At 40.9% G+C, this 19,087-nt stretch overlaps 1 protein-coding gene across 8 annotated transcripts in view; it reads right to left on the bottom strand.

The window, feature by feature from the left end:
• camta1a (calmodulin binding transcription activator 1a) overlaps positions 1–19,087 on the bottom strand; it is a 919,840-nt gene that overhangs the window by 185,634 nt on the left and 715,119 nt on the right. For all 8 annotated transcript variants that reach the window (XM_034172934.1, XM_034172936.1, XM_034172940.1 and 5 more), the window contains one exon: positions 8,035–8,106. In XM_034172934.1, coding sequence (XP_034028825.1) covers positions 8,035–8,106 — 72 coding nt within the window. The remainder of the gene's footprint in view (positions 1–8,034; positions 8,107–19,087) is intronic.

Raw genomic sequence — 19,087 nt, 5'->3', positions numbered from 1 at the left:
TATTATACACCAGAGCGGCAACTGATCAGACAATTTTCACTGATGTGCCAGCGGATGTGTGTTGGCTGTGTCTTGGTTATGCTGCAAGACGAAGGAATAAAGTGTACAGAAAATTCAGAGAAACTTTTTAAACAGTGCATGCAGCATAATCTTCTGATATGCTGTTAAAAATAGTGACATTTCCCCAAAACGTGTGTCTGCATACACTGTCTGCAAGTAAGGCTGTAAACATTAAGTGTGAGCTATCTCAATGTGGATTTTTTTGATTTTGATTTTCTGAATTTCAGGGTGAAGGCAGAGATGTGGTCGATTCTGCAAATGCACTCCAGAATAGCATTACTTCTGTCCGCTGTGATAAAACTACTTTATAGCTGACATCTCTGTGCACTATATAATATACAATACATTACCAATATATATGTGTTTCAATAAACAGTGTCTTTCCTGATAATGGCAAAAAAATATAACTTTCAGAATACCTGACTGTGCAAATAATCAATAGTTTTGATTCTTGCTGGATGGAAACAGATGTCATTGCTGGACAGCACATTGCAAGATTTTCTCTGAATATTGTAACTGGATTTGATGATGCACATCATAACGCTGTGAGTCATGCAGGGAGAGCTGCTGAGAAGTGTGAGGGAGGAGAGGTGAAGGCCAAGGATTTGCTAACTAGTCTTGGCTGATGCTCTACAGTAACACCAAAGGAACATTGAACTCCTCAAATGTTTTACTTTTTATATGTGTATCTTGAAACAAGTGGAGAAAAATGGAGACAAGTAAAAAAATGTGGCTCTAAAAATGCCACAAAACATAAACAAGGGGGGAAAAAACCCCTCAACAACTCAAAATCTGGGAAAAAGATCACAAAATTATCCCTACAAATACTTGGTTAATACATTGGTCAACCTCTGTACATTTAAGTGACAAATGTGATGTATTAAAACAAGAGCAATCCCAGGTTTCTGATGTCCGCCAATTCAGATCCGGCTCACCTCCAAAATATAGTGGAGTCTTTCATGCCCTAATATCTATCTGTGGTGCAAATTTGGTGAGAATCTGTGAAGTCATTTTTATCAAAGCCTAAATAAGGTGAAATCTTGATCCATGGACTAATCTCTGTTTGTGGTGAAAATCTCGTCAAACTCCGTGCAGTAGTTTTGACGTAATCTTACTAACAGACAGACAGACAAATAAATAAACGCCAATGCTTTTATTACATCCTTGGCGGATGCAAAAATGAACAAAAGTCCATTTATTTGTCTTTGAAGATGCTGGGCCATCATTATTTTCCTTCATACAGATTGTCACATGATGTGCTACCATTTTATGATGTTTGTTTGAAATCCATGGAACAGTTTTGGAGAAGTTGTGATTACGAAGTTATTTTTCAGAAACACAACATTCTAATTTGTTCTCCTTGAAGAGGGTGGACCAGAATTACACCTATCTATTTACAGCTGAATGGCAGATGAAATGCCTTTTTTCAAGGATGCAGAAAGGTAGCCTATAGCGCATATCTGGAATCAAAGCCCAATGTGTAGGCGGGTAGTCAAACTTCTATTCCACAGGATTTAGTAAGTCAGAAAATTAGCTAACAAATTATGCAGAAATACAGTTATTAGACTTGTGTCAAAGAATCCTCCATTTCTATGGAAATTCTTCATGTTGATAGATGATACTTTTGATCAGACATATTCCAATTTCCAATATTTTGTTTTGTGAAACATACCATGTGGGTTTATTTACGTACACCCCTGTGTAACAAGGAAACATCAAGCATAAGCCTTGTTTTAATATCAGACAAGGAAGTAGCAGTGGTGGTGGTGGTGGGGGGTGGATGTTCGAAAGCAGCATTCATTTAAGCATTCGTCATTACTTTACTATATATATATATATATATATATATATATTGTCGTCTAACTTGCTAACAGATGGTTCAGTCGTTAGCTGGTAAGCTTTCAATCTGTGTTTTTTCGATGCTGTTTAGAAAGTTATGGAGTGTGTTCATGTCCAACTTGGTTTTTCTAATCACATTTTTAGCTGTCTGGTTTGTAACGAATGTGATATGCGTTCAGCACCAATTGTCATGGTAACTGGTCTGATATGGGAAAATATCAGATGGGAAATCAGCCAATCAGAGTCATGTAGTGTTGCAGCCATATAATAATATTCTTTATACCCCTTTGTTTCTGTGTAGGCTCTCAGTTGTCCAGGTGGTTTCCATAGTAGAGAAGCTTGAATCTTTGACTGGACTGGGTTGCTTGACGTGAGGACGTTTCGCTTCAAATCACAGAAGCTTCCTCAGCTAAAATTCTTGCTCTGGTAGTCTGACTTCTGTCTTGACTCTTGTAGAGAAGAATAAACCAGAAGCCAACAAAAGCTGGAGTTTTTTATCCTAACCAGACCCCACCTACCGAGAGGCTGACTGCTATAGGCTAGTGACTAAACAATAGCTCTAATTAGCACCTATTGTGCTCTAGTTAGCACGTTTCAGTCTTTTGTTCATGGTAATGAGTCATTCACGTCATCAGGAGAGAGTTGTCAAGGGAGCCATCAGGGGAGGCTTCCATCCTGTCATTAGGAGAGTGCTAACTAGAGCACAATAGGTGCTAATTAGAGCTATTGTTTAGTCACTAGCCTATAGCAGTCAGCCTCTCAGTAGGTGGGGTCTGGTTAGGATAAAAAACTCCAGCTTTTGTTGGCTTCTGGTTTATTCTTCTCTACAAGAGTCAAGACAGAAGTCAGACTACCAGAGCAAGAATTTTAGGTGAGGAAGCTTCTGTGATTTGAAGCGAAACGTCCTCACGTCAAGCAACCCAGTCCAGTCGAAGATTCAAGCTTCTCTACTTCTTTATACCCCTGTCACACTAGAGCACGAATGCTGTAAGAATGGTCATTTGAACAACATTCGTGCAATTTATGCTGCATTTGAACTGCCCTTATGTTTGCCAGGTTTTTGTGGCCCAAATCTTGTGCAATATGCAGAAAACGATTAAACGGCAGCTCAAGCCCTCTGTCCTGTCAAAATGTGGCAAAAGCCCCTCCAAGGCTCAATCAGTGCAAGTGAGGCATTGTTACATACTTTTTTGGGTGCCTAGAGTGTGTTGATGCTGAGCAAATAGTGATCACAGAAACAAATCTGATAATAGATTTATATAGACATTATTTTTACATGGCAACTCAGCAAAATGAGCCTTTCAATGAATGACTTCTGAAAGAGTAAAGTATAGTAAGAAACAAGCTGAATAAACAAAAGTAGAAAGAAATGACTTTACTAATGCATAATATGACAGACATACCAGACATATTTTACAATAATACATTCTACAATTTTTGGATTTAAATAATACAACTTGCTTTCAATAATACATTATTCATGTGCATTATTAGGCTTTCATGAGACAAAACACAGATCACAATGCTGCTCCACTTTATAAAAAGTAACATAAGATTTCAAAAAGTACAAGAGCTTCCTCTGATCGGTTATTAAGGCAAAATCATTGCACACTTCAGAACACCTATCCTGTCAGTGATTTTCCTAAATTAGAACACCCGCATGTCATCATCACTTAAACACTATAATATGACTTTAATTAAGAAAAAAAAAAATCTTTCAAATACCCAGTCTTCCTTGATTGAAGCCAAAAGACAGATAAAAGGAAGTGGATTTTGTCTGCCTGCATTGTCACTACTGCCTGTGACCCACATAACGCCAAAAGCGGATTGTGCTAAATAAATAGCTGTTTGTCTGGAAGCTTTTGTTTGCTGACAGTACAACCTAATTCCTTTTATGTGTATTTAAGTATTGATGAGGTCAGTTTTTCATCTTTGTCTTTGCCAAAATGTTGCTCTCCTGTTTTCCTAACAGGAGGAAGTTTGAATACAAGAGGATCTGTCTTCTGAGTAAAGGCCTCCTGACAACTGCACGACTTTGATCCGCGCAATTGTACGCACTCTGCCGTGCACGAGAGTAAATTCGTCTGAAGCTCGCTGCAAACTATTGTAAACTGCGCGCAACTTCGTGCAAGTGCGCAAAGAAAATTTTGAAATGTTCATAATCTCCATCATGCATTAATTATGTGAAGTTCACGTGAACATTATAGAAACAAGTCAAAAACACTTTGTGTGAGTGCGAGTGACTACATCAGCGCACACCATCAGAGCATAGCTCGTCTGAATGATTATAACGAGATGTTAAATCTATCAGAAATCATACTTTTACAGCTGCTCAATATAAACCTTTTTACATGGCTCCAAATACGTTGTCCACCTCATTGCACGTGCGTGAGAAAAGCAGCAGCTGGAGCACTCCTCTGTGATTCCGGAAGAGATTAGAGCCATTTTCAACAGCCAACTTGCACAGAAAATGATTAACCCACTACAAAATAATTATTTTATATACGCAGCGTCCAGAGCACAATGCGTGGCAGCCAGTGGAACAAAGCACGGCATCCTGCTGGGAACACAACGGATGGGATCGTCATGATGATGTGCATGCAAGTGCGCAGATCAAAGTCGTGCAAGTTTCAGGGCACCTTAACTTAACTAAGAAAGACATAGAGTGTCCAGACTTTGTTTCTTCAGCCCCTTTCACTCCAGGGCTGCTTCGAGTTGCGCTGGGCGTCGTCATGACAACGCCGCGTGGAAGCAACCCAGTGCCGAGACAATGCAACTCGATGCCACAGCAGTGCGAAGGACACAAAGGATGAAGCAGATCGGATGCAAAAAATTAAACATGTTTAATTTTTTTTGCGTCAGTGCAAGTCAGAGCAAAGCAACATTACTCGATGTGACTGGACCACACCCTCACAATACAATGTTACCCAACGTCAATTTATGATTCCTGCTGTGTTCCATTGTTCCCACAGTACAAATCAGGTAGGATTGTTTTCATACCGTGTACACAATGCAGTGAATGCAGTGATACACTCTCAAAAAGAGCACAGAAAAAAAATGCTGCTGATTGCAGCTGCTGCTACTGCAGCTCCTCGCTCTTCTCTCACAAATGTGTTTAAATAAAGTCCATAAGTCCTGCTCACAGACTGACTGCCAGAGACAGGACATGTCCACATCAAGTATAACTCCAGACATCTCCACATTTACTCACAGATGGTTTGTTCATGCGCGTGTGCACGCATGCACGCAGCTCGTGGTCAAAGGAAGAAAGATAAACTATAACAGAACTCAGAGCACAGACCTGCAGCTCAGCACAAGAACAAATATAAACCAGAAGAAACATTCTGCCAAACTGTGCACTCTGATTCCTCTGAGCAGAGAACCTGCAGACTGCATTCTCACCTCCTCTCTGCCCCTTGCTGCGCGCACCTGACGCAGACATTCCTGCGTCGTCGTGACACCACAGGAAGCAACTCGAAGCAGCCCCGGTGTGAGAAGGGCTTTCCAAAAATACAACTGTTTAACATCATTTAAAATTTAACTTGCGTCCTTGACATGGCATTATTATGCATCCAGTGTCTTGTCTTTGCTGGATGATGACCGGTGCAGTGCCAAGGAATCGTCCAGTGCACATTGGTGCATGAGTCCATACAAGTGTGAAGTGAGCAAAACTCCAAATTACAACAGCTGTGTTGTTGGACATATGATGTGGAAGGATACGCCTATACTTTTTGTCTGGTCACCCCAATGATCAGTGTACTGAGAGAGTGGTAGTGGTGTTAGATCGGCTCCTTCCAGTGGTTGTCAGATGTTCCTCTTGTCAATGAGTGTACTGTGAGGCAAAGAATTAGGTATTTGGATGTTTTGTGTGTTGTCTCATTCAAGCGATGTCTTCTCGTGTCCACTGTAGTGTTTTGTAGTTTATTTGTAGTTTTTTTCATGAAACTATACTCTACTGGTCATGTGTGGTTTCAATGTGACCACTGGCACTGACAAGGCTGGCTACGAGGATGACACTGGTTCTCATGGCACCATTAAACAAATGTGTCAATGTTCTCTGAGTTAGCAAAAAGTTGGGAGCTATAAGTTGCTGCATCCTAGTTTAGTGCACAGAGTCATACTGGTGGACATGGTCTTTTAATACCGGTGATGGTGCTAAGGAGATGGACTATGTTCTCGTGGCAAAACTCTGGGGACTAATGCACAACTGTAATTTCTCTAGAAGCATCCAGTTTGTGAATTCTGACCACAGATGTGTTTTGGCTCCCTTGAGTAATCAGTTGAACTCTCGCAAATCTTTGCAGAATCAATGGATACCATGATTGCAGCACTTGAGAAGCTGAGTGAGGAATCATAATGTTTGGGTTTGCGATCGTCTTCGATCAACACTAAGACCCAGGCTTTTAATGACTTCCTGGACTCAGCCATCAAAGTGTATCTGTCTGCAGCAAAAGCGTTGAAGTTCTTGACACATTCACTTATATTTGTAGTGGCATTCATGTCTCTGGGTCCTCAGCCGTTGTGATAAATGTCTCAGAACAGTCTATGGGGTCACAAGCGGGGAGCAATGTTGATACCTTTGCAGGAGAATGTACGTGAAATTCTTGAGTTTCCTGGTGCTTTATGTCTTAATGTATGGTTGTGAGACTTGGACACAAACCAGTGACCAAAGGCAATGACTCCATATGTTTGGTACTAGGTCTCTTTGTAGGATCTTTGGGTACTGCTGGAATGACTTTGTATCAAATAAACGATTGTTGAGGGAGACAGATGAAGAGCATTATTTACATTGTGAGGGAATGTCAACTATGATATTTTAGCCACGTGGCACTTTTCTCTGGTCATGATCCAATACGCAGATGCTTCAGTGTTGAGGATCCCACAATGACAAATGTGAAACTTGGACCAACTTGAGAAAATTACTGTAATTTGTTACAACTCAATTCATCAGTTTTTTTCACAGTACTCGTACATTTATAATGTGGTTGAAACCTTCATTATTTTTACTTTATTTATTTTGAGAGAATATAATAAATGTAGGTGTAAGAAATTCTAGTAATTTTTTAAAAATTGGTCCCATTTTCACTTTTGTCAGTGCTGCAGCTGGAGTGGACCACGAAGACTCCCGTATTTCACCTGGCTGTAGCAGGCAAATGGTTACTTTTGGAAAATGGGAACTGAACTACTGATTGTCTGCCATGGTAGTTGCCATCCTGTACCCAAGGCTGTTCTGTGGTGTGGTTGATGTGGCGACTGGCAGCACCAGGGCATGCTCCCAGACCTGACATGACCTGACAGACAGACTATTACAAATCTAAAGTGATACCTAAAGAAATAAGTAAAGTAAGTAGTACAGTAAAGTGCCTTTATTGTTACCGTACGGGGAGAACATGCAAACTCCACACAGAAAGGGTGGGAAGCAATCCCACGACCTTCTTGCTGTGAGGCATTAGTGCTAACCACTAAGCTACCGTGTTCTAGAAAAAGCTAGAATAAGTAAAAAAAAAAAAGAAGGAAATTCTCAACATAAATATAAAAATTCCAGCCTCACATAGCACTATAGTTTGTGTGTGGGAGCCTTAATGCTCCTGTGTATATGAATGGCTGTACATGTCAGGAACCTACCAACAATAATGGCTGCCATCCTAAACGAGAATGATGAGATGTATTGGGTTGGTGATCAAAGGACTTCTATTTACAACCACTCTCAGCCTGCGGACTTGACGACCCACTGTAAGCACACCACACTGTACACTGAACCTCTTCCATCATGCTTTTACTGCCCATCACTGCAGCTGTTAGACAAGGGAGATGGCAAAGCTTTTAGCAGAGTGAGATACTGTGCTCATGCTGGACGGTGTGTATGGGCAATGCCATCAGACGGGAGAACGACTGGGAAAGATAAGAGAAATGAAGGCTGCAGAGAGAAAAGAGAATGGAGGGAGGGAGGTGGTGGGGGAGATGTTGATGTCTGCCTGCTGGCTGTCAAAAGAAAATGCTTTATTAAATGGAAACTGATATCATGCACCTCATTAAACTTTGTGTGGATGGGCCAAAAGCGTTTGAGAGGAAAAAGCAGTGAATTGGACGAGGAGTAGGAGGAGGAGGAGGAGGAGGAGCAGCATCAGCTCTTACCTGAAGCAGCCAGTAGCACCTGCGGTGGAAGGTGGGGATGATGGAGGAGTGGACGTAGCACCCATACAGACACTGTAAAAGAAACAGATGGAGAAAGAAGACGTAAGAATACAGTAAAACACTGACAGTGGTGGCCTTTAAACCTCTGACCTCTGGTCTTTCAGCTGACCCCAGTTGCTCAGGGCTGCCACGGCAGATCCAGTTCAGATCCACATTTCAGATTTGTCACAGGTTTTACCTTGGATGCCCATCCTGATGCAACTCCAGTTCTCCATGAAAAAAAAAACACCCACACAGCTCCTGGTGTTCCCAAGGGCTCTCTCAGACAAGTCCTAATCAGGACCTGTTACACTTTCTTATGAGATCTGGTGGTAACCGTGCATACAAAGTGGCATGGCAGCACCTCTGACCTCTTCAATTCTGTCCATAATTCCCATGTGAACCTGGCAGATTTCAACACAATGTACTTAAAACTGCGTGAGGTAAAACTCTTGAGCTAGTCACCAGCTACAAGTACATGGGATTAATTACTGATATAGAGCTTTCTTTTAAAGTTCATCTTAAACACTTGATCTCCAAATTAAAGGTGAAACTCTGCTTCTTTTATAGAAACAAGTTATGTTTTTCCATAGGAACTCAGAAGCTCCTGATAACTACTACTTTTCTGCCTGTACTGGACTATGGTGATGTTGTGTATACAACCCTGGCAAAAATTATGGAATCACCGGCCTCGAAGGATGTTCATTCAGTTGTTTAATTTTGTAGAAAAAAAGCAGATCACAGACATGACACAAAACTAAAGTCATTTCAAATGGCAACTTTCTGGCTTTAAGAAACACTATAAGAAATCACGAAAAAAAATTGTGGCAGTCACTAACGGTTACTTTTTTAGACCAAGCAGAGGGAAAAAAATATGGAATCACTCAATTCTGAGTAATAAATTATGGAATCACCCTGTAAATTTTCATCCCCAAAACTAACACCTGCATCAAATCAGATCTGCTCGTTAGTCTGCATCTAAAAAGGAGTGATCACACCTTGGAGAGCTGTTGCACCAAGTGGACTGACATGAATCATGGCTCCAACACGAGAGATGTCAATTGAAACAAAGGAGAGGATTATCAAACTCTTAAAAGAGGGTAAATCATCACGCAATGTTGCAAAAGATGTTGGTTGTTCACAGTCAGCTGTGTCTAAACTCTGGACCAAATACAAACAACATGGGAAGGTTGTTAAAGGCAAACATACTGGTAGACCAAGGAAGACATCAAAGTGTCAAGACAGGAAACTTAAAGCAATATGTCTCAAAAATTGAAAATGCACAACAAAACAAATGAGGAACGAATGGGAGGAAACTGGAGTCCTAGCACAGAACCTTGTGGAACTCCATAATTAACTTTAGTCTGTGAAGAAGATTCCCCATTTACATGAACAAACTGTAATCTATTAGACAAATATGAATCAAACCACCGCAGCGCAGTGCCTTTAATACCTATGACATGCTCTAATCTCTGTAATAAATTTTATGGTCAACAGTATCAAAAGCAGCACTGAGGTCCAACAGAACAAGCACAGAGATAAGTCCACTGTCCGAAGCCATAAGAAGATCATTTGTAACCTTCACTAATGCTGTTTCTGTACTATGATGAATTCTAAAACCTGACTGAAACTCTTCAAATAGACCATTCCTCTGCAGGTGATCAGTTAGCTGTTTTACAACTACCCTCTCAAGAATCTTTGAGAGAAAAGGAAGGTTGGAGATTGGCCTATAATTAGCTAAGATAGCTGGGTCAAGTGATGGCTTTTTAAGTAATGGTTTAATTACTGCCACCTTAAAGGCCTGTGGTACATAACCAACTAACAAAGATAGATTGATCATATTTAAAATTGAAGCATTAAATAATGGTAGGACTTCCTTGAGCAGCCTGGCAGGAATGGGGTCTAATAAACATGTTGATGGTTTGGATGAAGTAACTAATGAAAATAACTCAGACAGAACAATCGGAGAGAAAGAGTCTAACCAAATACCGGCATCACTGAAAGCAGCCAAAGATAACGATACATCTTTGGGATGGTTACGAGTAATTTTTTCTCTAATAGTCAAAATTTTGTTAGCAAAGAAAGTCATGAAGTCATTACTAGTTAAAGTTAATGGAATACTCAGCTCAATAGAGCTCTGACTCTTTGTCAGCCTGGCTACAGTGCTGAAAAGAAACCTGAGGTTATTCTTATTTTCTTCAATTAGTGATGAGTAGAAAGATGTCCTAGCTTTACGGAGGGCTTTTTTATAGAGCAACAAACTCTTTTTCCAGGCTAAGTGAAGATCTTCTAAATTAGTGAGACGCCATTTCCTCTCCAACTTACGGGTTATCTGCTTTAAGCTACGAGTTTGTGAGTTATACCACGGAGTCAGACACTTCTGATTTAAAGCTCTCTTTTTCAGAGGAGCTACAGCATCCAAAGTTGTCTTCAAACAGGATGTAAAACTATTGACGAGATACTCTAGCTCCCTTACAGAGTTTAGGTAGCTACTCTGCTCTGTGTTGGTATATGACATTAGAGAACATAAAGAAGGAATCATATCCTTAAACCTAGTTACAGCGCTTTCTGAAAGACTTCTAGTGTAATGAAACTTATTCCCCACTGCAGGGTAGTCCATCAGGGTAAATGTAAATGTTATTAAAAAATGATCAGACAGAAGGGAGTTTTCAGGGAATACTGAAATATGATGAAAGTCATATTCAGTGATGAATCTCGAATCTGCATTGGGCAAGGTGATGATGCTGGAACTTTTGTTTGGTGCTGTTCCAATGAGATTTATAAAGATGACTGCCTGAAGAGAACATGTAAATTTCCACAGTCATTGATGATATGGGGCTGCATGTCAGGTAAAGGCATTGGGGAGATGGCTGTCATCACATCATCAATAAATGCACAAGTTTACGTTGATATTTTGGACACTTTTCTTATCCCATCAATTGAAAGGATGTTTGGGGATGATGAAATAATTTTTCAAGAAGATAATGCGTTTTGCCGTGTGTGGATCGGGAGGTGTGGGCGGCTTTGCTTGAGCTGCTGCCCCCGCGACCCGACTCCGGATAAAGCGGAAAAAAATGGATGGATGGATGGATAATGCATCTTGCCATAGAGCAAAAACTGTGAAAACATTCCTTGCAAAAAGACACATAGGGTCAATGTCATGACCTGCAAATAGTCCGGATCTTAATCCAATTGAAAATCTTTGGTGGAAGTTGATGAAATGGTCCATGACAAGGCTCCAACCTGCAAAGCTGATCTGGCAACAGCAATCAGAGAAAGTTGGAGCCAGATTGATGAAGAGTACTGTTTGTCACTCATTAAGTCCATGCCTCAGAGACTGCAAGCTGTTATAAAAGCCAGAGGTGGTGCAACAAAATACTAGTGATGTGTTGGAGCGTTCTTTTGTTTTTCATGATCCCATAATTTTTTCCTCAGAATTGAGTGATTCCATATTTTTTTTCCCTCTGCTTGGTCTAAAAAAGTAACCGTTACTGACTGCCACAATTTTTTTCCTGATTTCTTAAAGCCAGAAAGTTGCCATTTGAAATGACTTTAGTTTTGTGTCATGTCTGTGATCTGCTTTTTTTCTACAAAATTAAACAACTGAATGAAGATCCTCCGAGGCCGGTGATTCCATAATTTTTGCCAGGGGTTGTATGTGTGCTTCAACCAGTTGTCTACAGTCCTTGCCTCCAGTGTACCATTGTGTTCTGAGATTCATCACTGGTTGTAGCCGCCTCACCCACCACTGTGAGTTGTATGCTAATGCTGGCATGCCTTCTTTGACTGTAAGGCGATATACACACTGGATGACTCTGGTTTACAAGGCTCTTACTGGTTTGGTTGCGACTTATTTATCCAATTTTCTTCAGAGATCTGTAAGCTGTTATGCTTTGCGCTAGAATGACATATTATGTTTTTGTGTACCTCGTGTCTGCACTGAAACAGGAAAGAAAGTGTTTGGTTTTTCCTGCTCCCTCTGCTTGGAATGTCCTCCAAACTGAAATGCAACTCTCAGGGTTGATTTCTCTGAAAGCTTTCAGCTCTATTTTAAGAAACCAAGAATGGAAATCTTTTAAACGGTGCCTGTTTTTTTACTTATGTATTATTACTGTAACTGAAATGATTGTGTTTTATTTATCAATTGCTTGCTGCTGTTGTTGTCCATTCAGCTGCCCCCGTTTTTGTTCGGGGTCACCACAGTTGATACAGCCAGATCCGCACTGGTATTTGGCACAAGTTTAAAGCCCCGTCACACATAGCAAGAATGTGGAGGAGCCATGTCCGACACAGGAAATACTGCCACAATCCAACGCAGTTGAGAGGAAAAGAGGTGGTCAGCCGTGTCAGAACACATCCGGAGTACCTCATCCACAACTGCATGATGGCATCCAATGCGCATGTGGACAACAGGTAGATGACACAGACTGCTGTCAGACGACCATAAAGGTGCTGCAGACTGCCTGATGTCCAAACGTCTGGATGGCAAACACGGGACTTGAGTGCTGTGTTCCTCATGCTCACCTGGGGCTGCAGTTATCACTCAGCTGCGTGTCTGTGTGTGTATTCATATATGAGTCACTAAGAGCGTGCTGAAAGTTTGCTGGCATTGTGCCAAGCTGTCCCCTGTGTCAGATGAAGCATTTCCAGCGAACTTTAATTTGTTTTTTCTTTTTTGCTCACTTCAGGAGCACAACATAACTCTGGACACTGCAGTGATTGGATTATCACATGGGAATAAATTTTATTTTGGGTGAGAGGATTTCAACCACAGGCTGCCGGTTTCTGCTCCATGTCCACATCCGCGCTGTGAAACACTCCTGGACCGCTGTTGGAGGTGAGATTCATGATTATTAATGCTACCATGGCCTGGCACAACAGTTCCATGTCATATCTCCTACAGAGTTAGAAGATGATCATTTATTAAGTCTGAGGTGTGCAATGACGCGTTACTGCGCACCACGGAGAGGGCCAGCTGCCCGTGTTATATACAGATATGATGGAGACCATATTCACATTATTTAAGTTGCCCATGGGAAAGAATGGACAAATATCTGGACTGTAAGGTCTATTGTGGATATAACAGCCTGTTCAGATTTGCAGTTGCATGCGCACAGTAGCACACGGTGCTTTGGGTTTGATAGCTGTTATTCACATTCACTGCACATGATAATAATTCATAATTATTATGATGATGAAGCTATTATGATTATGATGGCTTTACCGTGCCAGATCCATCTTGAGGTTCCCTCATATGCGCTCAAATTGTTTCTAATCCTGTTTTGCCACCATCAGAATATGTAAATTGCAGTCAGATGGTCCTCAGACTGCACATGGACCGTCGTCGGATAGGTGTCCCACCTCGACGGTGCCCAGAGGGTTTTGAATATGTCCATCACACTCGGGGTCGCCAGCTGATTGTGGACTTCCGCAAGATGGCTGTCAGAATGTTCTGGAACTGAAATCCGACACTTTTTGGATGAAAGCCGATTCGTAATTCTGTTGCCGTTCTGCATGATTACGGCTATGTATGACGGGAGTATTACGCCAGATGCCCTTCCTGATGCAACTCCAGTTTTACCTGGAGAAACACACACAGCCGTTATTGTTCCAAAGAGGTCCCCCATTCAAGTACTAACCAGATGCTGTACTGCTTAGCTTCTGAGATCTGACGGGATCAGGCTGACACAGAGCAGACCGGCTGCCATTTATCAACTGCTCGTATTATATATCTATATATTAACTGTTATCTTGATGTTGTTTATTTGTCTATTATGATGTGTGCTGCTGCCTTTCTTGGCCAGGTCACCTTTGTAAAAAAGGTCTCGATCTCAATGTTTTTTTTTTAATCTGGTTAAATAAAGGTTAATAATTCATAATAACTTAGAGGAAGAAAAAAAACCCGGCAGAGGGGATCAGGTGTGATCTAAAGCCCCATTCTTACCTTCACAGAAATATGTATCTATATCTCTTGAAAGGATATGATCTGTAACCATGACAAACTACTGTGTTTGCTGATGTAATGCGCTAGACTACACTGTAGAAAAGGATATGTTCAATAGGTCAGAGCAAAGCAATTCTACGGTAACGGAATTACAATGACAGCAAAATCTGGCCCTAATTTATCTTACCATTAAAAATCTGTTATTAGAATTCTGTTACTGTAGAATTACCCTTGGAGCTCCTTTCTTTAATTTATTTCCACTTAACATACCGAACTATAGCGTTTCAACTGAAATTCATGAGTTATTTTCATGCAAACTCACGTTTGTGAATCAGTACAGTGAAATGGAAATGTCACTGTGCCAATTTAACAGTGTGAGTGTTTTATTCTGAAGTAGAGTTTACTCATCTTTTTATGGCAGAATATGAACTTATGTTTTTAAGCAGAATCACCTTGATCAATTGCATCTATATAGCACTTTTATGATCAAAGTGCTTTACAGTGATGCCTAACATTCATGCTCACACACTGATATCAGGGTGTTGTCATGTAAGGAGCTCACTAGCCACCGGAAGAAACTTGGGGATTATGGACCCGAGTGATTTTCCACTGTAATGGGGATTTCAAATGAGGATTCTCTGGTCACAAGCCCACCAATTTAACCACTTGACCATTGCCCCATCCCCCTTGTGTGCAAAAAAAAAAAAAAAATTGCAGTGTAAACACAGATGTGGCACAACTTCCGCACAATGATGGTGCTTCTGGAAAACCACCTGATGAAGTTACAGCATCTACAACAACTTTACAGACTCCGCAAAAACGCAATGGCTTAAGTCATTAAGTCACCAGAGTGGAAAAAAAAAATCAGAACATGTTGAAAATTCAGTCATTGCAGAATGAGGGAATATTCTGGTTCACTCCAGCACCTCTATGGTGTTTCAAAGTAAGGACAAGGCTTCAAACTGTGACCTTCTGTGAGTAAGTAAGAACTTAAGTTAGAGCTTAAATCACTGTCCAAGGATTACTACACGGCTCTTTCCTTTTTCCTTCCCTTTTCTACTTATTCTGTCCTGCTTGGAGAGTTCCTGACAGAATGATTCAGGTGTTCCTTACTCCACCCCACCCTCCATCACCCCGCAGGGCACCCTGGTACACAACTAAAGCACAGCGTTATTAATATCCTTATCGTAAACAGATAATACTGTGCTTGGGGGCTTGTTACCGTGGAGAGAGGTAGGCATGGCTGATAACGCATCGCGGAATCTGGCAGAAAAGCCAGGAGACATTTTTCAACAGCCGACAGGAGACGCAAACAGAAAAAAGCGCCGCGCGCCTAAGTACAGGGCCAAATACGAGCGAAGCAGAGGTAAGGCTGCACTTATCCCCGTTTTGCACCTTCCTGCTCCTCTGTGCTTCTCTGGGAAAACAACTGACTTTGGATTAACCAGAAGTGGCTTGTCTGCTGCTTTTTCTGTTTGTTAGTTTTTTAAAGTAGTAGAAACGAGTGTGGCCACCTCCGCCAATACCATGACCAGCTAGAACTCATCACTGATGTTGTGTCATTTAGGATTAACAATGTGAGTGGAGTGTAGTAAGACAGGACGCTTAATTTTAGCTGCTTTCTCAATAAAATATGCAACAGAATCTCAACACACGCCAAAGATCAGACAATGGCACAAAACTGGATCAAGCTGTTTCATTCTACACTCTTTTTTTGTTCAATGCTGTCCATAAAATGCAGAAACCCTCGCTGTTCCTGCAACAGAACACAGCAGAACAGCACTCTATTAATCTGCTCCACTCCCTCTCGTCTCATTAGATATGTTCCAGATTTCTTCACATCAGGTTCCATATATTGTTATTATTTATTTTAACCAGTCTGAATATCTCATTCTGAATCTCACACTGTTTTATACATTTCAAATGATTTAACTGATCTCATCCATATAATGTGGAAATAGATTAAAGATACAGTGATTTTAGTGTCATCTAGTGGTGAGGTGGCAGATTGCATTATGCCATCACCAGTCATTGTTTTGTTTCGCTTCATGATTCATCTGCCCTTGCCTTCTCTTGGGATAAGCCAAATGTATGGTCCTCCATTTCACAAAAATGAGGGCTCTCATACTTAGCCAGAACTAGCAACCAGTGGATAGTTGCTAGCACAAGCCAACATCTGAATCAGTTGCAAAATAATGCAAAAGACACAGCTGGGCTACTGTATCAACACAGTGCATCATGGTTATCGGCCAGCCGATATAAGCCCTTTTCAAAGTACTCACTATCGGCTGAAATTTTGCCAATAGAATGCCGATAATTTCTCATAAACAGAACAGTTACTGAAATAATGTTTGTGTCGGCAATGTAAAATGTCCTTGCACCATTTGTCCAGTAAATGGAGCTCTGACTCCATTCAACTGAGAGATGCTTACACCCCTGCTTAAATGTGTTCATCACCAGCCCCCGTAGTTCGCTGTCACACTGCACTGATAGGCTGACAAAAGCATACAAGTAAGTTTATAAGTATGTTGTTGATTGCATTTTTTGAACTTGAAAATTCAACTTTGTTATAAAGTTAATCAATATGAGGACAAAACTTCAGCTTTTAGCTCATACCTTTTTTGTTAAGGGCCCAAAAAATAACATTTTATTAATTAAAAAAATATAATAATAATATCATCTGGCCATCGGCAAATCAGCCGATTTATCGATTATCTACATTTTTTCATCCAAATATCGTTATCGGCATCCGCCTCAAAAAATCCATATCGGTTGAGCTCTAATCATGGTGACATATAAAGAGCTCATTCTAAGCTTTTGAGAATACACAGACTATTTATTATAGGCAAATATTCCATTTTTGCTCATAGACGCCCCTAATTCTTCACACTGAAGCTTTAACACAGAAATGCCATGTATATAAAGTGTCAAATCTCTACCACAGTCAAGTAGGCTGGAGAGAAAAACTCACTAATTCCTCACCTTCATTGTTTTTTTCAACAGTAGTTGTGTGCATTCTATAAGCTCAGATATCATGGGACACTGTAGGTGTGAACAGATAGCGGATGCTACGGTGCATTGGACACACAATCCTGTGATGGATAAAAGCCTAGACATGTTTTATGTGTTGAACTTGTTTAATTAGAGCTTAGTTAAAATGAGCAGAGCCTGCACAGAATGCCAAGCTTGATAAAGGATTATTTGGCAACAGGAACAGTACATGCAGAAATGCATGACTGCAGCTGGTGTGTAAGCCCAAAATATTCACATATACAGACAGCCCATGACCAATCGCAAACAACAAAAGTCATTGGGCTCGACTGGTTTTGCAGGTGTTTCATTGATGTAATTGTATATTGTAAGTTGATTTCAATGCTGAGCGCTGTGTGTGAGGGTTTTAGGCATGCAGACTTCCAGCAGTAACCCACCACAACTGTTTTTTTTTTTTTTTTGCTGTACTCTCATCTATTACAGCTGTCTGAAATAGGATGTATGCCTCCTCCCACTCCCATAGCGCTGCCATCCATTACTGCACGCTGGCAACGGACAGACACTTTCTCCCACTCCCACAGTGCATCTAACATCACATTACTACAGTCAAATACAACCAGCTCACACATTTCTACAGTGCCGTTTTGTAGGTATTTATGTCACACGCTGTATTTTGTAGTCTTTTGAAGGATTTGGCATTTTGTGATGCAATAGCCTGGTCTGTGCAGAGGATAAAGTATTAAACTGTTTATGCATTTCACTGCAGTCATACAGTACGGTATGATGCAATACGTTTGTGAAGGGTGAACATTTAGGAAGTTGCTGTGAAAAATATACAAATTTATTTCCTCTGCCAAGGAGATAATGTTTTCAGTGGTGTTTGTTTGTCTGCCTGTTAGCAGGACGACACAAAAACTAGTCTACCAATTTTCTTGAAACTTAGTGGAAGTGTGCGGGTCAAGGGGGAAACCATTAACCTTTGGAGCAGATCTGATTAATGGGGCAGAACCATTTTTATTTTTTACTTTAATATTGTGAGATAGGGCATTTAAAAAAAAAAACATTCCTATGAATTTCTTATGTGACAATGCTCACATCTGTTTGGGAAAATAAAGCATATGTAGAGTGCTACATTGGAAGCACAGGTATACGCAAAGTTGATATTGCACTACTAGCGCCTAAGTATGAGCACATCCAAGAGAATCCGATAGGTTGACTAGAGAGGTTAGGAGAATAAATAGGCATCTGAATCCAACAAACTGCAAAGGGAGTAAACTTAAAAAAATGTGATAAGACCACAGTTAAGGACAAAGAAGCTGATGTGCACAGGTCTCCAAAAATGGTAGTGGGTTGGTAAGGTTAGACCTTAAGGTGCATTTACACATAACCAAGACGTGTTACAAATGTCATTTTTCTGTCATTTGTGACACATTCCTGACATTCTTAATGTGACTTAACGCATCTGAATAGGTTTCTTAATAGTGTGTGTTGGTGCGTGATATTCTTGATATTCGTGGAGCATGTTTTTGCCTGTCAAAAAATCTTCCACGAATGTCACACACCACCCTCATTTTGTCTCACGTCGTGGAGGTCGCAACTGAGTGTATTGATCCGTCTTGATGAGTATTGATCCTTAATAGAACGTGACAATGTTCGTAGTGGTTCCTGTGATGGTTCTTGGAGCTCAAACTGTCACGCGTTATTATGAAGTGACACGGAAACTGTCAAGTTTTGACACGATTTGTAACGCGACGTCACATTTCACTGCGCGCCACGACAAATCAGTTTTCTGTCACGTGCGCACAATTAAACTCAGCTCCAAATGTTCCACAGTTCCTGCTGAAGCTCCTCAGGATGCTCCTGCAGGTGATCCACCTGCTGTTGTAACCGATGAGCGGGAGAACGAGTCTGAGCAACCAGAGGTGCGAGTGGAGACTCACGTGCTGCCAGACATCTCTGCACCTCCTCCAGTCCGGCGGAGGAAGAAGCGTGCGCACAATTAAACCCTGCTGCACTGCATTCAGTTTGATGGCTGACACCAAGTCGGCTAAAAGTCTAATTTCAGTGCTCTTCAGCGCG

This window comes from Thalassophryne amazonica, chromosome 6, assembly GCF_902500255.1.
Source record: "Thalassophryne amazonica chromosome 6, fThaAma1.1, whole genome shotgun sequence".
NCBI classification, from domain to species: domain Eukaryota; kingdom Metazoa; phylum Chordata; class Actinopteri; order Batrachoidiformes; family Batrachoididae; genus Thalassophryne; species Thalassophryne amazonica.
The sequence above is the reverse complement of the archived record's forward strand: the minus strand, read 5'-3'. Positions and strand labels throughout refer to the sequence as shown.